The sequence below is a fragment of the Phaseolus vulgaris genome, chromosome 4 (assembly GCF_000499845.2).
Source record: "Phaseolus vulgaris cultivar G19833 chromosome 4, P. vulgaris v2.0, whole genome shotgun sequence".
NCBI classification, from domain to species: Eukaryota; Viridiplantae; Streptophyta; class Magnoliopsida; order Fabales; family Fabaceae; genus Phaseolus; species Phaseolus vulgaris.
In genome coordinates, this window is record NC_023756.2 from 40,582,389 (window position 1) to 40,608,047 (window position 25,659).

Genomic DNA, 25,659 nt, shown 5'->3' on the forward strand with positions numbered 1-25,659 from the left:
AAAGTTATCAGGGGCATAACTAGGAATAATCATCAACTAAAAATATCCAAAGGGATTAAGACCATTAAGGTAGTGTCCAGGTTAAAAATTAAACACACATACAAATATTAAACATTGTTCATGAAAATTAAACACACATACAAATATTAAACATGATTCATGAAAGTTAAACATTGAAATGAGTAAACATAATTAAGATTCCCCCACGAGTTTCCCGTTGACCACCATTTTGCATGGGCTTAGTAGGGAGAATTCCACTGAAGGATGAATGATGGTTGCTTGTTACATAGCGGCCTCGAAACCAAAGATATATGATTGGGTTGCATCATCTTTCATCGTGTTGATAGTCTTCGAAAGCTCGGCGAGCTCGGTCTCTTTGCGAGCCATCTCTTCTTCCTAGCCTCCCATCTTTTTCTCTAAAGTGTTAAGCTTTTCAATCAAGTTGGTTTTTTCTACACTCAGCATAAGCCCTTCCTGAGTCTTGCCAACTAATTCAGAATGTAAGCGGTCAACCTCGGCACAAAGGCGCTCGGTTTCCCGTTGGAGCTTGATAATCTGCCGAGCTTTCCTGTTCTTGACCTCTTTTCGATCCTCCACTTTATTACCAGCCAAGCACGCCATGACAATTGCTTGACCAAAGAGGCTTTTGGATTCATGACGGAGTCGATGTTCCTCCTAGCTTTCCAGTCTTGCTCTATCCTCTACTAGTAGGAGGCACAAGTTCAAGTGGGTCAATATATCAAAGCTCGGGTCCCACAAACTTTTTCCTTTGGAGCTTTCCACTTACTCGCATTCTTGGACAGTTAGCACCTCCTGTGATGAGTACCTGAGAGAGAGTGCACCCACTGACCAAGCTTAGCCTTCCAAGAGGATGACTTAGAGCATGACTCAAGATACAGGGCTAGGTCAGGATCCACTTCTAGCTAATGCTTCAACACCTAGTCTTCCCCAGAGAATCACGAGGAGTAGAGTCCAGGCCATAGGGGTTTACTTAATCACTTGGTTAAGTTCGTGTCCAGTGGGGATCTTCCCTAAGTCTCACCTCACAATTTCTAAAATCCAAATCATAAACAAAGTGTCACCCTTAAAATGGACAAATCTAAAATCAAGTCACATCATCCTGGTTTGGAGCCCGACCATCTAAGTGAGAGTGCTCGAAGGGAGGGTTAGTCTCTAATATTTTTCTTTTAAAAACGGGACCAGAGGTTGTACGTTCATCTTGCTCATATTGTACTAAGATGGCACTAGTAGGAGTAGTCTCTTTCAGCGTCAAGGTATCTTTGGACGTTGCCTTCATTCGCCTGGCACGTTCGGCCAACTCGGTTTTTCTTATTGAAGAAAGCTACAAAATAAAGAAAACTATTTTTAGAATTTACAAATTCCCATCATTTCTAAAAAAAATAAGACTAAAAAGAGTATATACCAATATAGGCTTGAGAGAACCCGGGAGGTACTCTTTTGTCAAAAGTGTTGGTGTGTCAAAGACGACCTTAGGGTTTTCCAAGAACTCACAAATACACCCTTGGGGACAAATCTTCAAGGCGTCATGCACTTTGGTAACGAGGATTGGGCGAGCAGTATAGGGGGAAGCCATCAAGTAAAGATGGGTCTCCAACAGAGGCACGAACTTTAATGAATCAGCCTTTGAAATTTTTATAAGAAGATTGGAAGAGGGTAAACAAACCTCTTCTAGGATCACCATTTAAGGAAGACCACAACTACCGACTAGATTGTTTTAATTAAATAAAATAAAATAACACCTCCACAGTCAGTGAAATACCGAGCTGAAGGCACAAAATGATGAAAGCTCGAATAAATGCCCAGTTGTTCGGATGCAACTGAGCAGGAGCTACTTTAGCTCGGTTGTGAGTTCTTTTTCAAAAATAGAAAGGGGAAGACACAACAGAACTTTAGTAAAAAATGTGGCATAGAAAAAACAAAAGGGTTCATCAAGGTCTGAGGATTCATCGCAACATTATGGCTCACCCTCTCTACACGCTACAACTTTTACCAAGTTTTCATCTTTTTTGCTTAAGGACCCTGATTCCCTCAACTCCCTAATTCTCAAACAACTAGTATAAACAAAGGTTTCTCTAAAAAATTCTTTATTCGCCCAAGGATAAACGAAGGCATAATCCATCTTAAAAATAACTAGAGCATAAGCAAACATACAAGTACGATAAATGTTTCAACATGGAAATTGTGTAAATCAAGAAAACACATTAAGAAGCAAGATATAAAGTTTTATTGATTAAACATGAAATAGAAAATGCACCTGGTTCACGGTGGTTTGCGGAGACGCACGGTGGCATAGGGAAAAGTTTTCTTTCTTGTCTGAGTCTTAGTGGAAGAAGAACAATGGAGAAAAGAATGGGCTTGCGACTTTCTTTAAGTTAAATGGGGGTTAACGAAACGACATATGTTTGTGACCATTGATCATAAGCCACGTGTCAATATCGTTAACGGCTATCAAAAAGCTATCCCATCAAGTGACGCTTCGAAAGTTGTGAGCCACCTACTCTCTGACTTAACGTCTTTTCAGACATTTAAAACCTATTTGCCTCGTCCTGCTCAACTCGAGGTTGGGGGTTGTGTATTGGTCGGACGTGCTCGAGACCCGACCAAGCACGTAAGCACGCTCCTCAGGCTCAGTTGATCAAAGGGGTAAGGTATTTGGTTGGCCTATAACGATAACAAGCCCAATAAACGTAGAGAAAAGGTCGACTCGGTAACATATGAAGAAGTTAGTCCAAAACTAATTGGCAGAATATATTAAATAAATATGTAACAAAATTCGTTAGGCATATAAAGATAAAAATAGTTAGAGATAAAGCTCTGTGAACATCTCCAAATTAAAGGATAAATATTAACAAAATGTCTTTATGGTTGTTAACTCCTAAATGAAGGATCTACAAGTGCTATAAAAGGGCCCCAAGACCCTGATAAAGGTAAGTGTAAATCTATTTACTATACCCATAACTCATAATATATGTTCTTACTGACTTGATCATCAAAATCTTATCTACAGGTGGAACTCTCCTCATTGAGAATTTAAAGCATCAAAAGACAGCATCAGAAAGAAGGTCAGATATTCACCTACCAGACCGAAACCAGGTCAGCCGGCGAGAACAATAGTTAATAGTGTCTAACTTTTGTATAAATGTTGTTTCTGGATTTTTTTGTTGAAGAATTATTTGCAATTAATTTTTTTATAACTATAAATTTTAAAGTATCGATTATTGTGTGTATTTTAGCTATATAAGCTTATTTTATATATGGTGAACTAATATTTGTCTAAATTACGATGCTTGAGAAAATAAAAACTAATTAAATAGATTATTGTGTAGCAATATTTTAATTAACTTGGAGTACAATTTCCTAATTACAATAAAAGTATAATTACTTATGTTTAATTGAATTTTACATAAATCCGTTTTTGTCCTTCAATTTTTTTTAAAATTGGTTCGGGCTCTCCAATTTGAAATATATGTTTGTATTGACATTTGACATATTTGAATGGTAGTGAACTTTAAAGATGTTATCTGATTCCAGAAATTAAAAAAGTGTTTTTCTCAATTTGAGGAAGGAAATGAATTTGGAACAATAACTTTTTTTTTTCATTTTCTTTTTAATATTTCTTTTGGTTTAGACTGCCTAAGAATTTATCAATAGTTACAATTAAATATTTTGTTTCCTAATAGGTCTTGTAAAAAAATTGATGTATTTCCTTTCCTGTAAAAACTTTTCTGAGAAAAAGAAAATCTGTTATGTCTGTGGGAGGTTACAAACCAGCTTCCTCTTTTTGGAGTGAAAGGTGGAGGAAGAATCCTTGGATGATTGCAAGTCTAGCTTTAGATGGACAGTGAAAGTTGTTCTTGTTACTTTCCAAAACTGCATGTTGTGATAGAGAATATTGTTCCAAGTGATGCACTTTGACACTTTTGGGATACATTAGTGACATAAATGTGTCATGAAGTGAATGTTAACATGAAAAGTGTGGCTAAGTGAGTCCAAGTCCATGATATCGCTGGATTGATGCATCTGAATCCGACAGAGGTAATCAGAGATGCTCACTTCACATGTTCATGTTAGGAAAATATTTCTCAACGGTACTAGGTACTCTGAGTAAGTAAACAAACTCATCTCATCACTTGCATTTAGTAAGTTCCTGAGGAATTGATAAGACATGATAAACATACTCATCATTATAAAATTGACATGAGTTCATACAATACAACAACCCCAAAGTCCAGTAATTCAATTACATTACATCCAAACATTGGTAGAGGCGTGATACACAGAATTTCCATTCCATAACACTAGTACCACTACAACACAGACCATCCGTAAGACAAATGCAAATTATGAAGAATTTTGGCTCATCTATTAACATTCAAAAGGAAAAAAGAGGGGCAGAAATTACAATTGGACTATTAATGTGTATTAATATTATCATTAACATATCCTTTCATCCAAAGATCCAAAAGCTAATAAACCTTAAGAATAGCACTCTAATAGCTTGAACTATAGAAGACATCATAGATTGCCTGGATACAGCCACTTCAATTATGATGGTCACAGTATGAGTTATCGTCACTAAGATATTTTGATATCACTGGAAAACAAAAGAACAAAAAAATGAGTCTAAGTCCTCAACAAGAGGACATTCTGTCAGTGTTTTGAATCGAAAAAAAATTATTTCAACCATGTAAGTAAAAATAAATATAAAATGTATAGTTTATGAAAGATTTTTCAGTAAAAAGTAGTGAAAATTAAACCATAATTGTTGCTCAAGCATTTTAGTCATGGCATGAATCACAGTTCCATGTCTCTTCCAAGATTTACGTAGTTTGTTGCTCAAATTTAGCATGTTCTTTTGGCAAAACATTCTGACCAGGCACCAACAGATAGCAAATGTCTGTAAATAATAGCAACCTAGACGGCTAGAAACAATAGCAGCAGCAGATGGTTCTTTTCAAAGAAATCATTGTGTGAGATTTTCTGCTTAGATTATCAGTTTAATATCATCCACCATTTGGACTCTAAATTCATTATGTACCAGAAAATAGTATCATGTCATATTTACAGACTAAATGCACAGAGCAATAAAATCAAGTTTGGAATTTAAAATAAACTAAGCACGGGGAACTATCTAATTCCCTTTCACGTTTGAAACATCAAACTTCAGCTTTTTAGCAACTTTATCCTCCGTTCAAAGGGGGATATATTCAACATCCTCAAATAAAACTATTTCGAGCAAAAGTTCTCAGTAAACCTTGTAAAGGAAATGGTGAAAACAAATTTTTTGTCATTAACGTCATTCCCTTTTCAAAATCCTGAAATCTGACCAAGAAATATGGATGGAGGTACTTTTGAAACTATCAGTGAAAACATATTCAGCTAAAAATCACATTAGATGACAAAGCACCACCTAAAAGCTGAAATCCAAATTCACCCACTTCCTACTGGGCATTGGTGAATCTTACTGTATAACCAAAAAGCAAAAAAAAAAAAAAAAGGAAACAACCTTGCATATCCAACTGCATGTTATTCTACTTTTTACCAACTGTCTAATGAAAAAATAGTACATGAAACTGTAGGGGTTTTATTATGTCAGATTAAATCTAGATTACAGATGTTTCCTTGATTTCTTTTCTATATTGAAGAACTCCCTCTAGATCTTACTGAAATGCTTTCCAAATAATTGTATCTAGATCTTCCTTGAAACTAAACCCAAAATATGAAATTGAACATAATTATGCCCAGAAATATTCTAGCCCGAATGACAGAAAAACACTATTTAATCCATTTTCATTAAATAAAACTTGACAATGATGCAGCCTATAACACCAGCAAACAAAGAAACTTCATATTCATCATCCTATTGAGCGGTCCCTTTGGTTTTTCCCCCCTTCAACCGTTCTTTTCTCCAAAGATGATTAAAACTACAATAAATATAACAAAAAAATTTCAAAGACAGTTCAAATCAACCGGCACTTAATAATATTAGCTGTAATTTAAGATGCATCAAAACAAAAACCTTTTTTCCTTGTGCATTCTCAATTCATTATCCACCCATAAATTCTTAATGAATAAAACAACATACGGAATTATTTTTCCCTAGCCTGCATAAGGCAAACTGGGAATATATTTGAGATAAGAATGAGAAATAGTATGTATCATACAGATAGCTCCCCAGTAATACTTAAAAATTCTCATCTGCCGAAGCCAAATATAGAAAAGAAAAAAGGCTACAAGGGGGTAAAAAGGACCTCATAATATAGAAACTTTTTTATTTGCTGTGGCTCTAAGAATTGAGAAGAGACTACGCGAGGATCAGGAAGAGAAGAAAACATTAACGAAGCATAAACTTAATAATATGTAAAACACGCTACCTGAAGATTTAAGTGTGCATGGATATCACTCAGCAATTTATAACATCCACTTTGGCAAATGGGGATTTCTGAAGTAAGTATTCTACTATCGTGCTAACTCCCTCATCATATATGTTTGTCGGGGATTTCAGTTTCAATTTCAATGACTTCAATTGAACAAAACAAGGAATTTGAGTTATCATTGAACCAAAAGTTGAGAGACCCTGCACAAAGAGAGTTTATTGGAGACACATTTTGAAATATAATTTGAAAAGCAAGATTGACTAATGGATAGAAATTTGGCACATGGGACATTTTATGGGCAATGTGAAAAGTAAAATATAATGGAAAAACATAATAAAGTAACTTACATGTAGAATCTTAAGGGTACTGGAAGAGAGTATCATTATCTTTACATGATCAGCAAGCACTTGCAGCAAATTTATAAGGGCTGAATACGTCCGTTCAAAATGAGTATGAAAATAGGCTTCACAGTCAATGCTTACTTGTTCGAGAAAACAAAGTTTGCACGCAGAGAGTTGGTGAAGAGGATCACGCATCACAGAAAGATATCTAAGGTTTGGAGTAGAAAGCACAAATTTGTACGGTGCTTCTTGAATGGTACTACCAATGCTCAAACTAGAAAGGTTGGAATTACATATACAGAGGAATTTCACACCTTGATGCAAGTTAAAACGGTCAAGGACCAAAGTATCTAACATGTGACAATTTGAAAAGGGTTCAGCACAGTCACTTTCACTTGCAGTAAAAGTTACATGCTCAAGATGCAAGCTTTTCAGTGCTGGCAACTGCAAGGAACTTGGAAGTTGGGTCATCCAAGGAACAGCCCAAATGGAAAGCTTGAGATATGTCAAAGATTTACAAGAAAAGACACTATGGTGCAACCTAAAACCAACTATAACACTTAAATTAACTTCAATTGTCAACTGCTGGACATCATGTGACACAGCATACTCCATGATCCTATCCAGAAGTTCATGATCAATGCAGCCTTTACGCCTCAAATCCAGACTATGTAGTGAAATGGAGCTGTCTCGATTCGACATAACCCAAGATACAAATTTGCTGAAATGTGTAAGATTGGTAAAATCTGAGGAATTCAAAGCTAAATCAGTTAGGTGTTTCCATAGTTCCTTCCATCTTGAAGACAAGACACAAGTCTGAACAGCCTGTTTCATGCTCATAAATTTCATTATATGAAGTAAGACAAAGTTAGGCATGTCACTGAGCCTGTCCAAGTCCTCTTTTCCATCCCCGTCACTCTGCATTTTTCCCTCTTCAACCTCAATTTCTCTATGACCCTTTTCCTTCAACCACACCTGATCTAAGAAATTCAAACATATCATAAATTTACTTCTCACAATTACACCAAAAAATTGTCAACAAAAATAGATAACAACTGCCAAATACCAATACTAGGATTGGATCTAATGAAAGAAAACCCTTTTAGAAGTCAAGTACAATTTTTTTTCCACTTTTCATTTCCATTAAGATATAAAATTTCGGGTTTGTCCCTTTTAGAATGATTGAATAAATAGTATCCAAAATCATTGAGGAAGCAGGGAGTAGAAATACCTTGTGCGGCGATTGGGGATTGGATCATTCAAACTCCACCACTTTCCCTTTAGAGCTTCAAGTTTCGCCTTAAATCCTATAAGCGCTTTTCTATGGGCTTTTAATCGGTAGAAGAACGTTGTTCTTTATTAGGCAAAATATCTTCTAGCGAGGGTGCGCGTGTTCCATGTACATATTTTTTAGACATAATTTTTGTTCTTTTTCTTTTATGGGTTTTGATCGAGAGGTGATTTGAACTACTCGATTTAGAATAATAAAATGTTTTTTTTTTTTATTGATTTGGATTGAGGAGAAAATTTGAAGATTTCGATTTAGAATAATTTAAGAAGAAAGTGAGATAGTTGGTTTTAGGTATGATAGATTAAATTTGTGAATAAAATTTATTGAAGTTTGTTAATAAAATAATTTATTTATTTATTTTTTATAATTAATAATAATAATATTATTATTATATAAATAAGTATATTTATTTTTATTATTATTATTAATTATTTATATTATTATTAATTATTATTAATTATTATTTTATTATATTAATTATTATTAATAATAATATTATTAAATATTTGATACAAATAAAATTAAGGGTAGTTTTGACTTTTTAATAGTATTATATAAAAAATTTAAGTTTTCATTGCTTTTCATTGTGTTTCTTTCGCTTCACAAAAGGAATGGTTTTTATTCCTTTCTCTCAACTTCACACCTTTCAATCGTTCCAGTTCAATAGAAACAAACTGATTTTATTTTGTTTTTTCTATCCGAGTAAACAATGTTCTCGGATGCCAACGGAGCAGATAAAAAATTTATTTATTTGAAAATTAAAAAAGAATAAAAATAAAAAATTTATCTTAGGAAATTAAAAAAAAAAAAAGAGGTAGTAAAAGAGAAAAGAAGAGGAAGAAAAATAATTGAAAGTAAACGTTATGAAAAAAATAATAAGATATGGAATGAAAATAAATAGTGTCATATTAAAAAATATTTTATTATTAATAATTTTATTATTCTTTTAAAAAAAATTATATGGGACTAAATCATTTTTTTGGACTAAAATCCCTAGTTTTAAACTTTTGAGGGGCAAAATACTAAACAAAATTGTGGAAACCAAAACTAAACCAAATTCATCTAAAAACATATTTAATATATAAATGCGCACTTCAAACTTATAAAAAGAAAGAATGAAAATAAAATATAAGTTTGTTTGTTTAAATAATTAGAAATATACCTTCTTTTCATTATCTAATTTGAATGAACAGAAAAAATAAATAAAAAGAAAATGCTTATAAGGAGTTTTTTAATTATGGAAAAAATGAGAGAAATGACAATAAAAAGTAAAACCTTTTACATAACATTTTTTTTCTTCTCAATTTCATATTGTACTGATACGGCCGTACGACTGAGATCCGGACTTAGTATTCGATCTAAACCAACTGACATGACCAAAATCATTACATTTAAATAGGATTAACGAGACTAATCAGCGATCAAACACTAGGTAATGCACTCCTAAGCATGATCTAACTCTCTAATTCAACCCAATAACAAAGGGTCCATGATAATCATATAAATAGGCACAGATTCCAATAATGAAGTATGTCATCATCCAGTACTAATAGCACTGAGTGTCGAATATTGAATTTTCACTTGAGCGTCGGAGTACCTTTTGCAGGTACCATCCGAGTCCCGAGCTAGCAAGGAGAACGAACAAGAGAGCGAGAGCGTGGGAGTTCAGCTGAGAGGAAGGAGCAAGGTGCAGACCGACCGACCGACCGAGGAGTAGCTTGAATCATTCTCTTGGTTCCAACCCCATTCGAGAACAATTGGCGCCCACCGTGGGGCCGAGAGAATTAGCGTGAAGAAGAAAGTAGATGGTGTCAACCAAAAGCATGGTGAACGAGAAGATGTTTGATGCTGAGCAGATGGCGCTTTTGATGTCTCTGTAAAGAGAGATGGTCGAGATCAAGAGAAGGAACGAGGAGACCAAGCGAAAGAATAAGGATGAGATTCTGACTCTCCAAAAGGAGAATGAAGGAATGAAGAAGTTTGTGGAGGAGGGTCCATCTATTGGGCCGACCCATCCTACTGGGAGGTCCTTCACCACCCCCACCGGCCCTAGAACCGTCAAAGAGTCGAAGGATAAGATCCACACCCAGGAGGCTAACGACGAGTCCTATATGAATAGGTCGATCCCTACGAGCGATACCCTAGACCTGACCTACTGACACCCATTCATTGACTTTGTGATCGGAGTACCGCTATCGGCTAGGTGGAAAGACTTTAATAGGGACCGTTATGCCAGTACGACTGACCCTGACAAGCATATGGACGTGTACACCTCGGATAGTGCAGTCATGTGCCGAGTGTTCCCCACCTCACTGAAAGGAAGAGCTTTGAGTTGGTTTACGAAGCTTCCTCCAAACTCCATCGACTGCTTTGAGACGCTAGTGTCCAAGTTTGAGACACAGTTCGATATCAACCGACCGCATCACTTGACTTCTATCGCCCTGGTCAATATTCACCAGGAGAAAAGGCGAATCTTTGAGGGCGTTCATGGATAGGTTTGGAAAGGTAGCCCTAAACATCCTGAATTGGAGTTCATAAATGGCCATGTATCACATTGTCACAGCGCTACAGTCGGTACCGTTTGCTGACAGCTTGTGCATGGAGCCAGCTACAAACTTTGATGAGCTTAGGCAGAGAACCGCTAAGTTAATGCAACTGGAAGAGCTAAGGGAATTCAGGAATCAAGCCCGAGCTGAGGCAGGCGACGATAAGGGGAGAGAGAAAGAGAAGGAGCGTCAAAACTGACCTTCTGCTGGTCGAGGAGATAGGCACGGAGACAACCGTGGGTCCCGGTTCACGAGATACACGCTGATAGGGGAAAAATATTAGATGAGACCTTGACTGTCGATTTGAATCCACGACCAAGAAGGGCTGCAAGTCCTGAGAACGTCAACCAAACTCGTAGATGTCGGTACTATAGAAATAGTGAACATACCACTGAGGAGTGTCAGGCATTGAAGGATAAGATCGAGGAGTTTATCCAAGTCGGACATCTTCATCGGTTCGTGCAGGGGGCAGAGGATCGAAGCAATCCCCACGAAGGGAAGAGGGGACGAGGCGAAGGGACTACTCTCCTCAGAGGACGACCGCCGACCTGAGCATCGGCCGAGAAGGGAGAACCCTCTGAGAAGGGAAGGAAGAGTAAGGGGTGGGTGAGAGGTCATCAACACCATTGCTAGGGGATTTGTTAGGGGAGGTAGCTCGAACAATGTTAGGAAGAAACACTTGAGGGCGGTGCAACAGGTGAATACCATATCTTTTCGACCGAGGATCTCGCCCATCACCTTCACCAACGAGGATTTCAAGAGTGTTGACCCTTCGCAGGACGACCCTATGGTAATATCGGTTGATATCAACAACTTCACCATCATGAAGATGTTGGTAAATCAAGGGAGCTTAGTGGACATCCTCTACTGAAAAATATTTAAGCAGATGAGGATAGTTGAAGAGGAGATGATGCCATATGACGATCAAGTGGTCAGCTTCTCGGGTGAGAGAGTGGGCACCCGAGGATATATTAAACTTTATACCACCTTCGACGAGGGTGAGGTGAGAAAGACCATTAAAATCCGGTATCGGGTGATAGATGCCAACACCTCCTACAACATCCTGTTGGGGCGATCGTCCATTAACAGGTTGAGGGCGATCGTTTCCACACCTCATCTGGTCATGAAGTTCTCGTCGACATCATGAGATATTCTCATGGTGCATGTAGATCAGAAAATAGCATGAGAATGTTATGCAACAAGCTTAAGGGTAGAGCCTACACGACAGGACGCCCATCGCAATCAATCCCCTAGACAAAAATCTTATCGAGGATGGAAGTCCCCTCGAAGAGAGGCTCAGTCGGTCTGTAGAGAGCATACGGTCGCTTTAGTCAACCTGGATCCCCGAACGGTCGAGCCGAGGCTTCAAGCTAAAGAAGATTTACGCCAAGTTCCTCTCTTCGATGAGAAACACAACACTTGTGTGGGCACGACCATTGCTACCGATACAAACTGACAGATAACTAAGGACACAACAAGCACTTTCCAAAAGGGTCAATCATCTCAAGATACAAAGCTAGGCCCTACAGAGCCTCGAGAAAGAATCAGCAAAAGAAGAATAAGCTATAAACCCGAATATTAGAAGTTCTTTCTTTTGGTCTTCTTAAAAAATAGAATATGTTTGTAAATAATTTGGGTTCACTTTAGGGGTCCAAATAGAAAAGATATACTAAAATAAGGTGCCTTTAGCATAATAGGGGGTGTAGGTATCATTTTAGCTTGTTCCTAGCCCTTTAGGAAGGTAATTTGACCTAGTTTCTAGAGGGACAAGCCTAGGGTGCAGGTTTGACTTGATCAAACCCTAAGGCTCCTCATTTTTTTCTTTTTCTCATCCTACCCTTCTTGCTTGTTTTCCAAGGCTCATTCACCTATAAATAGGAGGCTTATCCATTGTATTTTACATGTTGAATTTTGAGAAGTAAAGAAACTCTGCACAAATTGTGTGAGCTCTTAGTGAGACTTATGTCGTCTTAGGTTTGAGGTCTTATCTTGAGTTATTGGGAAGCTCTCAAGTGGCGGCCAACACACTCATCTTGGAACACACCACCCTCCAAGTGGCATGACATTTCTCACCCACCATCATAAGTTTTCTATTCCATTTTCCTTCCATTTCTCCATTCCATTTTATGTGTTTGTCTCTTTAGTTTCTATTATTTGTTGTTATTGGGTTTCACTCATAATCATGAGTATCATTTAGGAGGCCATGACCACCATTAATGTTAATCTTGTGCCCGTTTTCAATTCTGCAATTGCATCTCATCCTCACCATATCTTGTTTTTCATTTTTGCCTCTATAAAGTGAACCTTCACACTTATTTAACCACTTGGTTAAGTTCGTGTCCAGTGAGAATCTTCCTTAGGTCCTCACCATTAATTGTTAAAATCCTAATCTTAAGTAAAAGTGTCACCATAAATGAAAACATATAAAAATCAACTCACATAAGCTACGGCCGAGGCCGAGCTGGTACACTATGCATTGAAGAGTAACGTTGATCTCTTCACCTAGACAACACCTGATATTCGGGAGTGAGCCCGGATATCATTATCCACAAGCTCTCGGTCTACAAGGAGGCGCGTCCGGTAGCCCAGAAGAAGCGCAAGCTGGGGGAGGAGAAAAGGTTGGCAACAAAGGAAGAGACCGAGAAGCTACTGTCGGTCGGATTCATAGGAGAGGTCGTACACCACTTGGTTGGCCAATATAGTCATGGACACCAAGGCTAACAACAAGTGGAGGATGCGTGTGGACTATAAATCTCAACAAAGCGTGCCCTAAAGATTCATATTCGCTTCCAATATCGACCGACTGGTGAATGGTGCAGCCGCCCACAAAATTCTCAATTTCTTAGACACGTACTTTGACTACAACCAGATAAGCATGCACCCAAGGGACAGAGAGAAAACCACCTTCATGACGGACGATGCGAACTATTACTATGAGGTAATGTCGTTCGATCTGAAGAATGTTGGAGCGACCTACTAGAGGCTTATGGACAAGATCTTCAAGGGGATTATCGGTTGGAACATGGAGGTTTACGTGGACGATAGTACTAAAATCGAACTCATGTGACCAACACATCAAGGACTTGGAGGAAGTCTTTAAAGCTCTAAGGAGGACAAACATGTGGCTCAACCTCGAAAAGTGTGCGTTTGGTGTCGAGGGAGGTAAGTTCCTGGGTTTTAGATTAACCCACCGAGGGATTGAGGCGAATCTGGAAAAATGTTGGACGATAACCGAAATGAAAAGCCTTCAAAACGTTAAAAAGGTGCAATAATTCACAGGGCATCTTACTGTCCTCTAAAGGTTTATCCCTCGTTTGGCCGACCGAATACAACCGATGGTGCAATTGCTTCGTAAAGCAGCGAAGTTCAGTTGGGATGACAAGTGTGAAGAAATATTCCAACAGCTGAAAATGTTCTTGTCCTCACCGACGGTCATTGAAAAGCCGAGACCCGACAAATCGATAATAGTTTATCTGTCGGTCTTGGAGGAGGCAGCCAGTGTGGTTCTCGTACAAGAGGTTGAAAAGAAGGAGCACCCAATATACTTCATCAGTTGGACGCTACACACGGTTGAGACGAGATACCAAATGATAGAGAATGTTGTGTTTGCCCTCATCCTAACAGCCAGACGCCCGTACTTCCAAAATCATACCATCACGGTAAGGACCGTCTATCCTATTTTTAAAATTTTATCTAAGCCAGATCTTGCAGGGCGCATGATAGGTTGGTCAGTGAGCTCTCGGAATTTGATATCCGCTATGAGCCCAGGGGTGCAATCAAGTCCCAATGGTTAGCTGACTTGTCAATCGAGCTAACTCCCCAATAAAACCTTTCGGACGGATTGTGTATGCTGATGGATCGTCCAACAAAATGGCGTGTAGAGCTGGTGTCATCCTCGAGGGTCCGAGCGACCTCATTCTCGAGCAAGCACTCAAAATCGAGTTTAAAGCCACCAACAACCAAGCCGAGTACGAGGTTGTCCTAGCTGGTTTACACTTGGCGTACGACATAGGAGCTTGCGAAGTGGCATGCAAAAGCAACTCCCATTTAGTGGTCAACCAAATAAAAGGGAAGTTTGAGGTGAAGGAACTGTTGTTGCAAAAATAGTACCACACGTTCTCCAACCTTATCGTTCGGTTCAAAAGGGTAACGGTGGAACACATTTGTCGGGAGGACAACATGAGGGTCGACGCATTGTCTCGGCTCATTACAACTAAGAAGAAGAGCCATCACAGGTCCGAGGTACAAATTTTCCTGAAAAATCCCAGCGTGGGAGAGGTTGAATGCTTGGCAATCACCAATGACGACACATAGATGACCCTAATCATTAAATACCTGGAGCTCGGCATATGCAAGTCGGAGGAAGAGAAAATGATGAGGCAGTAGTGTGTCAAGTACACTATGATCGGTCAGGACCTTTACAGAAGAGGGTACTCCAGGCCATTATTAAAATGCATCACTAAGGAGCAGACAAAGTGTATCCTTAGAGAGATCCATGAGGGGGCATGTGGGAACTACTTGGGCGGAAGAATGATGGTCGCAAAGGTACTCAGAGCCGGGTATTTCTGGCCAACCGTCAAAAGCGAATCTGTGCAGAATATGTGAAAGAAATGCACCAAGTGTCAACAGTACGACCCCCTATCTCACCTCAAGCCCGAGACATTCCACAACATGGTGTGTCCATGGTCGTTTGCTATATGGGGAATAAACATCATCAGTCCCTTCATCCCAGGCAAAGGACAAACAAAATTCCTCTTGGTCGGAGTAGATTACTTCACTAAGTGGATTGAAGTTGAGCCCCTCGCCTCCATTTTAGCTAAGAATGTCCAAAACTTCGTGTGGAAAAGCATTGTATGCTGATTTGGAATCCCCCACACGATCCTAACTGATAACGGTCCGCAGTTCATTGATCGAGGGTTGTAGTCTTTCTACGAAGTTCTTGCCATATCATCCTTAACAAGCTAAAGAAGTAACTCGGCATAGCGAAAGGACGGTGGACCGAGGAGCTGATTGAAGTTTTATGAGCGTATCGCTGCACGCCCCAAACTACCACACAAGAGACACCCTATAGCCTAACCTACAGCACCGAGGACATGATTCTAGTTGAGATAGGGGAGCCATCTCTTAGAAGGAAAATCTTCAAGTTGTCCCTCAACGATGAGAGTCTGTTGGTCAGACTCGACCTTATAAGCGAGCTCCGAGATAGAAGTAGAATCCGGGAGATCGCATGCAAGCTCCGAGCGGCCAACCAGTACAATGCAAAAGTCCGATTGAGTAGTTTTCAGAAAGGGAGATCTTGTCTGGAGGATGCAAAGCGAAGTTAGGAAGATGGACGAAAAATTCTCGTCCAACTGGGAAGGCCCCTTCCGGATTTGAGAGATTGTTGCTGGGGGGGTACCATCTGGAGTGGCTATCAGAAAAAAGGGTACCGAGGACGTGGAGGCACTAACCACCCTTGACTCATAACTTGACACTGCTTCCAGCGACGACTTTAGAGAAGTGGTGGCCTCAGATAGCTCATGCTCTAGCCGAGATATCTCCTCAACCTTTCGGTTGCGGGTATCAACAACTAACCGAGCTAACACAACCCTCGACACTGTAACTCGATCGAGGCTGAGAGTAGTTCATTCTCGGACACTGAGGTAAGGAGGTTCTCATCATTCGGTGACAACTCGATACAAACACTTTGGAGAATTTTGAATCTCCACCAAAGAGCGCCATGGGGTGATCGACAACAGTGGTTTTGGGTGTGGGAGCTCTGGCCTGTGAAGGGCTCTCGAGCCGGTTAGGAGAAGGATGAGGGAGTCGTCGCGAAGTTTCGCTCAGTGACCGAGTGGTGGTGGCAATGTCCCTCTTCTCCCTCTTCTTCTCTTTAGGGGCAGTGGAGGGTCCGACCCCAAGAGTGGAAGGGTTGCCAACAGCAACCGTCTCTAGACTTCCTTTGGCCCTGCCAACCGACTTATTGCAAAAGGCAGTCAAGATGTCAACCGCCTGAGGAGACTCTCTTGCCATAATATCTGCAACAAAGAAAATTTATTAGTTAACAACGCATACCGACCGAGGATTAAAGCGATAAATAAAACAAGCATACCCTAAAAATCATTTCACCTCTGGGACGACTTATATACAAAAAGATCTTTCGGGAAGGAAGCCTTCTCCGGAGGCTATCAAACAAATCATAAACCTCACGCTCCTCGGCACTGGCGGCTGGACGAGGCCATTGCCTGAAGTGAGTAGGGGTCTTGGTCCAATATAAGGGAAAGTTGGAGCGTTCGAGCTCGTAAAAAAAGAGCTCCCTACCGTCGGGCTCGATGAAAATTTTGAAAATTTTTCCCTTAAGAGATGATGTCTATCCATGAAGGAGTCAATGGAAGACGAGTCCCTATAGACAAAGATGAACTTTGTCACCTTGGAATCAACCCAGTCAAATCCCGAACTATGGGATGACTTTTCAAAAGGATCTAACCGGAATTTTATTTTGGATGCATTAAAAAAATAAATGTATTGGTTGTGAAAAAATATATTTTTAATGTTTAAAATAGTTAAAAATATAATCATTGAAGAAAGAAATGAGTTTTTACAAAATAAAAATAAAAAGTAATAAATTAAAAATGTTTAGTTTAAAATTTATTTTTTGTAGGAATGAAGAAAATAAAAAATTAAACCCTACAACAACATAAAAGTTGAATCTATAAACATAAATTAATATTTAATTTTATTATTATTGATGATGTAATCATGTTAATTTCAAGTAAAAAATACACTACATAATTATATAAAAACCAAAGTCAATTAGTATTAATTAGTAATGGACACAGATAATATTTTAATGAGAAATTGAATCTGACTGGTCGACAACACCTTCTGAGTCATCAGCCCTTACAGAATCCTCCACAGTGGGCAACGTTTGAATTGCCTCGACCGACAAGGGCTCGATTGTGGAGGATCCAAAAGAAGAGGAAGACGACGAGGGAGAAGACATGACTAAACTTTCGGAGTGTAGGGAAAGCAACGCGCCAGGACGATCAGATTTCAGATGTTGGAGTAGGTAAAGCAATAACTCAGAATTGTAGGGAATCACTATTTATAGCCTTTGAAAGGGAAGGGAGACGAAGCACCACTCTCATCTCAACCGTTGGATCTCCTTCAATCCAACGATCCACTACAAATGGAGCCAAAGAACCTAAGTCATCATTACAGGTCACGTCATGCGTTCGATGCCGCCAACGTCACGTCTCACCTCGAGAAGCCCAAGTGTCACAACGATCTTGCATAAATACTCTTCGGGTTAACCATCCTCGAGCTTGAAGGGCAAGTGTACTGATACGACCTGTACGACCAAGATCGTAACTCGACACCTAGTCTAAATCGACTGACATGACCAAAACCATTACGTGTAAACAGGATTAATGAGACTAATCAACGATCAAGTGCTATGTAATGCACTCCTAAGCGTGACCCAAATCCCTAATCCATCCCAATAACAAAGGGCTCATGGTAATCATATAAATAGGCACAAATTCCAAGAATCAGGTACGTCATCATCTAGTACTAATAACACCGAGTGCCGAATACCGAATCCTTACTTGAGTGTCGGAGTACCTTTTACAGGTACCATCCGAGTCTCGAGCTAATAAGGAGGAGGAGCAAGAAAAGAATGTGGAAGTTCAGCTGAGAGAAAGGAGTAAGGTGTAGATTAACCGACCAACTAAGAAGTAGCTTGAATCGTTCTTTTGATTCTAACTCCGTTCGACAACACATGTTTTTTTCTTTAACACGTATAAGTATGAGTTATTCTCACTTTATAGGTGATTTGATAATATGTTAAACAAAATTTATATTTGAAAATGAGCATGTATGCATATATTTTAATAAGATATGTGTATCATCCTAATATATTAAACTGAAAAGATGCTTTTAATGTATTAAATGTTAGTTTTTAATAAAACATGCTTAATATGTATGACTTTCTTTGTAAAACATAGTGTGATATGTTACACACTATTAATTAGATATATGTTTGAGAGCTCTCACATCTTGTTAATAATGTTTTAGTTTACACAGTTCAATTGGGGATTTTTGGAGATTTTTTCTTATAATAAATACTATATGTTATATATATATATATATATATATATATATATATATTATTTGTGTTGGGTATACTAAGAATTGTATTTTTCAATGTAAAATAAAATATTTTATACAAAAATATTAGTGCATTATATTCACATATTAGTTTTATTTATTTTTTATGACTATATATACATACTTTTCTTTTATCCTTAACAAAAACACAATTAGAATATAATATACTAAAAGTGTTGATATTATTAAAATTAAAACACCGATCTTGCTCTATAGCTTTCTTAGTTCTTACGCCACTTTTCTTGATTCTTACGTTAACTCTAAATCTTAATTATTGATTTATTTTTTATTTATTAATATATTAGTCATTATGTTTAATTTTCCATGTAAATCTAATTTATGCATTATTTATTGAAATAATTAGTATTTAGCTTTAACTTCAATTCAAAGATAAATCACTACAAGAAAAAGTTCTCAAAGGCTTAAACAGTATTTTTAATGATTAAAAGCTTAAAACAGTTTTGTTCCTTAGACATTTTTTTTTGTATGGAAGGAAAAAAAAAGAAAAGATGTTTTTTTTAGTAATTTCGTTTTGGAAAACAATCCTACAAATAAAAATTGAAAATTGTTTTAGATAAATACAAATAGTTGTCTTTAAAGAATTCAAAGGGGAATTTAAAATCATATTTAATGTTTTCTTATGATTTTTTATATTCAATTCCCATGAATTAAGAAGTAACACAATTATGAGTATATTGTAAATTTGACTTAAATTCATTTTTTATCCTATAAATTTTTTAATATGTAATTTTATTTCCTATAAATTTTAAAAATAAAGTGTTTTTAATTTAGTTTTATTATATTATTTAATTATGAATAAAAATGATAACGTGTTTTAAAACATATGTCAAAACTTATTATCAAATAATATTCATATTTTACGTAAATAAATCTATTATTACATACAATTCAACATTTTTATTATAAATTAAATAAATAACGTATCAGAATTGGGTATTTTATAAAAATTGAAAACTAGAAATCCGAAAAATAAAAAAAGGGATAATCTATTTTTTCAACCGCTTGACACTTACATTCTTCTCCTCTCTTCTCCAAGGTACCATTCTCTCCCACTCGCTGTTTGTTTCCTTCTTCATGTTCTTTCCTTTCCGTTTTTCTTTTCTTCATTTTCTTTCCCTTTCCGTTTTTCTTTGGACTCCGTTAGTAGCTCACAACTTCATTAATTTCAATGCATAATTTTTCAAACAGAGTTTTCCAAGGTTTTTTTTGGTAGGGATTCGTTTTTGTCTACTTTTATTCGAATTATTTCAGAACTGTTTACCTAGAAGTTTTTTCGCATTAATTTGTGGATGTGAAATTCTCCAGAGTTAGAATCAGGGTTTTGGAATTGTAAATAAATTTGACATTTTTCTACGTAGATTTTACATGCTTTGGTATTTATCCTCTTATTTTATTCCTTTAATTATTTGTGATCTCAAAAATCAATAATTTTTCCAGTTGATCAAGCCACTTGAGGATTCTTTGCATACAGTGGTTGAAGAGCTAAGCCATGTCTACCAAAATGAGGTAATGCAAGCAAAAATCTATATGTTAATTTGCTTATATAGTTTGTGACAAGAAAATTCTTAATACTAGTTATTGCATATTATATATTATAGAGAGATAAAATGAAGAATCTCTTCTTGGTGGTGGAGTAATGGTTTTATGAGGATAATAGGCTTAATTGATAATGTGTCACGGTTGTTAAGAGCTAATAATAGTAGAGGGAATGAGGAGTTAGTTACATAGAGATATATAGCCAAGTTTATTTATAAAGGAATGGGAGGAAGGTGGGTGTTTTTTTTTGCAAGTGGGCTGAGAGAGTGTCTCTGGCTTGGGTAAGTTATTCCTTTCTCATGTTCCTTCTCTTTACAGATACTAATAATACGAATACAGATAGTTCTATTTCTTTTCTAAATGTGATATTGTTAAAATATAGTCAAATACTCAGTATTTTTGCGTTTTCTACTTTATTTTTTGGTTGATACGAAAAGAAGCCTTGATATATTTGAGGAACACATCATAAGTAAAAAAATAAGATGGTAGGCTATGTTAAGCTGTAACATATTTTGTGGGCACTTGTCCTTTTCTTAGGGCTTACAATGCTAGGGAGGTGCCTTAATTTCCATGGGACATATATTTGTGAAGTTGGAGGAGAGAAACACTTTTTGGTTCAATATTACTTATAGACTGTGTGTGTTTCATTTTGTTAGAATTCAACCTAATGGAGGTTTAGCCCAAAGCAAAATATTTTCCTTTCTTGTTTGTTATCTTCTTAGTAATGCATGCCGTGACTTCCCAAAACAGACACAGCCTATTAAGTTAGAATGAGGTTGTATAACATTTCAAAATCTTGGTCTGGATTTTGCACAAATAGAAAATCTATGGTGTGCATACAAGTAATGTTTTGTTGATTGTGAAGCCTGGACTGGAGTGATATGCTGGCCGGGAGATTCAGAATTAAAAAGGATTGCTCCCCAGGTTTTAGAGTTGTTTAGAAGCCACTTTGGGTATTTCAAGTTCGTGATTGGGTTGTTAATAGTGGTTCCTGTGCTGTCCTAAGTTAAGCAAATTATTTTCAAGATTTCAGTTCAGATGATTAATTAATCATGCCATTTTGATGCTTGGTATGATTGTTGTAGTACCTTCAATAAATAATGTTGAAGAGGAAAAGATTGCACTGCAGGGAATCAATGGGCATTTTTCTATGTTTTACAGAATATTAACTATATTTAGGTAAGTTAGAGGGGACGTTGTTATTGAAATAGAAGGGAAACCAAGAGAAAGTGGTAGCTTGTAATTTAGGAATTTATTACAGGGGAGAGCTTCAGTTTTTCTGGAAGGTTACTATCCTGGGAATTATAAAATAATTTCTAATTTCACTAGATAGTTGGCATAATGTGGCAACCAAAATGGCTTTAGGTGGATCATAATAACCAGTGTTGAATTATATTGTTGTGGTAGATGCTCAATTGGAAAACATCAGTATGCTGAGAGTCTGTCATCCTTATTCATTCTATTAAGGATGATTTGATGGTTAAGGAAATACTGCAAAAGGCCAGGAGAAGGTACCCATTGTTGACATTCACAGAGCAGGATGGAAATGTGAATAGGAGACAACAAGACAATCTTTGCTTCAAAAGTCCAATATTTTTCAGTGTCACTTAGACGATTTTGCATGAAAATGCACTAGCAGGAATGTAGATGAAAAATAAAAACAACCTATGAACTCTCTTAAGTGATCTTGGATTTGTTACCATACTATTGTAAACATTGCAAACTTCTGCTACACTTCCTTTTACCTTCAGGTTCTTTATGTATTTCTGAATTGAATCAGTAGACAGAGGTTGAACTTTTCCCCTGGTCCAGTGTTATTTATACACATCAACAGAATAACCAATTACAGAAAAGTAATAATGGTATTATAAACCTTGGAAACATGAGAGATTATGCTAACTGGCGTTCTGTACCAGCCACAGATCCTTTATGTTTAGTTTCATATTCTTGTAAGTGTTACTGTTTAAGCAACAATATTAGGGGGAGGCTTATGATTATATCTAACAAATAGAAACTAGTGCCAAAAGTACGGTGTAAAATTTGAGTGTCTTACTAAAACCATTATCTTACCAAAGGTTATAAGGCTTCCCTGTTTTCTTCCGACAATAGAGCTCTGATTTACCAAATAACTCTCTTTCAGTCCACAGAAAATTTCCCAATGACACTCTCAGAGTCTGTTTTTGTTTTACTTACTGAGAAAGCATATTCAAAGGAAAATTTGAAGGGATGGTAGACAAACATGTTTGCATCCAACTGGCATCAAATTAAAGAAAAGAAAGGGACTAGCATTTGTGTGTTCAATTTCTTTTTTATTGTCTTAGAAATTTTCCTAATCAGACTTGAAATTTTAATTGAATATTGCATGCCTGTTGAGTGAATGCATGCTAATTGATTGAAAGATGAAAATGTTTGATGGAGTATTTGTACTTCCACCCATAATCTACTGACAATATGTACTTATAAGTATTCCAATGATCTTCTTATCTGTATAAAGTCCTACTTTCAATGTCATCATCTTACCTACTCTTATTGTTATGAATCTTGCTTTTGGTATCTTGTTGTAGAGGACGTGTACGGTGGGATGAGGCTAATATTGGAGAAATTGAGGCAAACAAACCTGTGAGGCAAAAAATTACTGAGCCCAAGACTCCATATCAACCTATGATTGATGATGACAGTATGTAAAGATCACTTAAACTTCATGTTTCTATTTATTATGTCTGCTTGTTAGACCTTTTATACAAATAATTTGTTGATTTTATTATAAGAGGTATTTATGATTGCTAACTATGAACTTTGTTTTATTCTTCTTGTACTGGATATTCAGTATTTTAAAAAGGTTTCATTTAATAGCTAAATTCAAACATTTATCTGGACCTCAGCAAGGTCTGGGTTGTAAATGTAAAATATATAGTAATCTAACTTTGTTGATACAACTCATTTGAAATTTTATTCTCAGACTTGCTCTTGTGCTTTAGTTTAAAAGCAAATGCATGTGCAGCAACTTTTCTTCTGAAAGAACGTACTTTTTTTAGGTTCTTTATCCCCTGTACGAGGAAGTTTTGATGATGAAAATCGTACAATGCATGCTGAAGCAATATGGACTGCTCTTAATGATGTTGCTGCTCTTAATGATGCCTCCAGTAGCAGAAGAGGCAGTGGGCAATCTGGTGGTTGGACATCATCCGAGGATGAGTTTGAAGAAATGGACCAAGATGACGATGGTATTGTACTATTCTTTGACTTTCATTCGTTGTTTTACCCATTGATCGTGTCATGTTTTTTCTTTAATGGGTGTGCTTCTCCTTTCTCTCTTGAACATGACAGTATTACTTATTTCTTGAGCCTCTCATTCACACTATTGAATCCGAAAGGCTTATTTTTGTTCATCGATGGTGACTAATAGCTAATAGTTCATGTTCTGCCCAAACTTGATAACTACTTCTGATATGTGGGCCTGGGCAAAATGTTAGACTTGGAATCTTTATATTCTTTTAAATTTCAGTAAATCGTGTGGTAATGAGTTAGGATTTATTTTATAGTAAAAAAAAGGTAAAAGAGTATTGGAATCTTGTCATTCCTTTCTCATATGAAAGGAAGTTATTCCACTTCGATAAACATAAAACTCTTTTTTCCTTTTTTTCTCCAAGTAATTTAGTGAGTTGATTTGCTGTTGTGTATTATTCTTTTAGTACCTAACTTGGCTTTTCCTGGATTGGGAATACTGTCAGATTCTGAAACAGATAGGAGCTTAAGTTTCAAAGAACACAGAAAGGCCCACTATGATGAATTTCTTAAAGTCAGAGAGTTGCGACAGAAGGGATCTCATCTTGAGGATGGAGGTGACGAGGATAATAATTCTAAACGTTGTAAGTCGGAGAAATCTGCATCTTCTTCACTGAGTGATGGTGTAAAAGAGATGGAGATTGAGGGAAAGAAGTCTTTAACGCATACAGCTAATGGTTCTCAGAAAGTTATGAAGAAATAAAAATAAAACGCACTGTGTTTTCATTAGTTTATTTTGTGGGTGGAGAAAAAGCTAGATGATTCCACTGTATTTTTGTATCATTGTATGTAAATAGTTTCTTTCTTGACCATGTTTATCATGCTACGTTTACACTTTGTACTCTGCCATATTTGTTTGTGTTTTTCAGGAATTTGCTCCTGATTTTTATAGTAATTGAGGTTGGATTGTGAAAGGTGAGGGTAAATCCCATTGGAACTATTTGCATTTCTTATTTGTGTTTCTGTTGCGACTTGGGTGGGAAGATTTATGCCCCGATTTATGAATTTATATCATATTCGGATTAGAGTATTGGTCATATTGAATCTGTGTATCTTGCATACATGTAAACATGTGGTTAAATACATGTAAAAATACGATTGATTATATAATTGTAAATTAATACAATTATATACAATTACATATATATATATATTTGATTAATATAATATAATTACGAGATTATTGAAATGTTCAATAGTGACTAATTATCTTGTAGGCAGTTAATATTAAACCAGCGTTGATAAATATATAAAATTATATAATTATTTTTAATTACTCGAAATATAATTGTCAAAGTTTTGATATGCAGATCTTAATGAGAAACATCTATAAATTTAGTTAGTCATGAAACATTGGGTGAATGAACATTACTCACCACATTTACATGAAACCCTCTCATGTCGACACTGAGATAACCCTGATTATTATGCATATATCAAAATGAGATATATAGTAATTTGGACTTATGAGAGAAATAAAAGAAAATTAATTTTTGTAATTTAAAATTAATTAATATAGAAATTAATTTGTACAAAAGTTCTCGTACAATTTATTTAAACTTATTTTAACATTGCAAACCTATGTATCATGGACACTGACACGACATGGATACGGACACAGACACAGAGATACGTATAATCTCTAAAATGTAAGACATGAGAACACGAATCTATATATTATATAATTTTGAATTTTGAATTATATAAATTGAAAATAAATATTTATGTGTAAAAATATGTTTCAAATTTTTTTGGGAGCAGGAAGATATTTTTCATGACTGGTTCAAAAGAATTTGTTCTTTATTTTTATAATCATAATAAAAATTTATACAATAAATTTGAATTTTAAGAAAATTATTGTATTTATACCTTTTAAAATTGTGTTAAAACCGTGCTAGAATTTTAAAAAATTCAACAAATATTTTTTGAATTGAACACTTCACCGATAAGTGTCCGACGAGTGTCTTACGAGTGTCAACACCGATACGTGTGTCCGACACGGATATGTCCATTTAAGAGAAGTGTCTGAACCTCATAGCAACAAATTATTTAATGCAAAAATAATTAGACTAATTGTATAATTAAAATTTAAT

The 25,659-nt window shown here is 36.5% G+C and overlaps 2 protein-coding genes across 10 annotated transcripts; one reads left to right on the forward strand and one right to left on the reverse strand.

Moving 5' to 3' along the window:
• Positions 1-3,702: 3,702 nt before the first annotated feature.
• On the reverse strand, positions 3,703-8,212 carry LOC137837655 (putative FBD-associated F-box protein At5g22720). Of its 7 annotated transcripts, none has more exons than XM_068646743.1 (4): positions 7,971-8,174; positions 6,746-7,719; positions 6,396-6,598; positions 3,703-4,168 (listed from the first exon to the last, which is right to left on the reverse strand). In XM_068646743.1, the coding sequence occupies exons 1-3, from the start codon at positions 7,996-7,998 to the stop codon at positions 6,425-6,427; spliced, it is 1,176 nt and encodes a 391-aa protein (XP_068502844.1). In that variant the 5' UTR covers positions 7,999-8,174; the 3' UTR covers positions 3,703-4,168; positions 6,396-6,424. The 7 variants fall into 7 exon arrangements, with proteins under 7 accessions (XP_068502844.1, XP_068502841.1, XP_068502843.1 ...); XM_068646740.1 differs by lacking the exon at positions 3,703-4,168 and adding an exon at positions 4,181-4,615 and having other exon boundaries at positions 7,971-8,212; XM_068646742.1 differs by lacking the exon at positions 3,703-4,168 and adding an exon at positions 4,181-4,644 and having other exon boundaries at positions 7,971-8,150.
• Positions 8,213-19,700: 11,488 nt separating this feature from the next.
• On the forward strand, positions 19,701-24,480 carry LOC137837657 (protein phosphatase inhibitor 2-like). Of its 3 annotated transcripts, none has more exons than XM_068646749.1 (5): positions 19,701-19,781; positions 20,183-20,251; positions 22,846-22,958; positions 23,317-23,505; positions 24,013-24,480. In XM_068646749.1, exons 2-5 carry the CDS (start codon positions 20,235-20,237, stop codon positions 24,267-24,269), a joined length of 576 nt encoding a protein of 191 aa, XP_068502850.1. In that variant the 5' UTR covers positions 19,701-19,781; positions 20,183-20,234; the 3' UTR covers positions 24,270-24,480. The 3 variants fall into 3 exon arrangements, with proteins under 3 accessions (XP_068502850.1, XP_068502852.1, XP_068502851.1); XM_068646751.1 differs by having other exon boundaries at positions 19,779-19,954; XM_068646750.1 differs by lacking the exon at positions 19,701-19,781 and having other exon boundaries at positions 20,077-20,251.
• The last annotated feature ends 1,179 nt before the right edge of the window (positions 24,481-25,659 follow it).

Excerpts from the sequence above, each read along its gene's own strand:
- LOC137837655 (XM_068646743.1), bottom strand. The coding sequence starts at position 7,998 with ATGATCCAATCCCCAATCGCCGCACAAG. Across the intron at positions 7,720-7,970 it reads ATCCCCAATCGCCGCACAAG|ATCAGGTGTGGTTGAAGGAA; the intron begins GTATTTCTACTC and ends TGAATTTCTTAG. Across the intron at positions 6,599-6,745 it reads GTACCCTTAAGATTCTACAT|GGTCTCTCAACTTTTGGTTC; the intron begins GTAAGTTACTTT and ends CTCTTTGTGCAG.
- LOC137837657 (XM_068646749.1), top strand. Across the intron at positions 22,959-23,316 it reads ACCTATGATTGATGATGACA|GTTCTTTATCCCCTGTACGA; the intron begins GTATGTAAAGAT and ends TACTTTTTTTAG. Across the intron at positions 23,506-24,012 it reads AATGGACCAAGATGACGATG|ATTCTGAAACAGATAGGAGC; the intron begins GTATTGTACTAT and ends GAATACTGTCAG.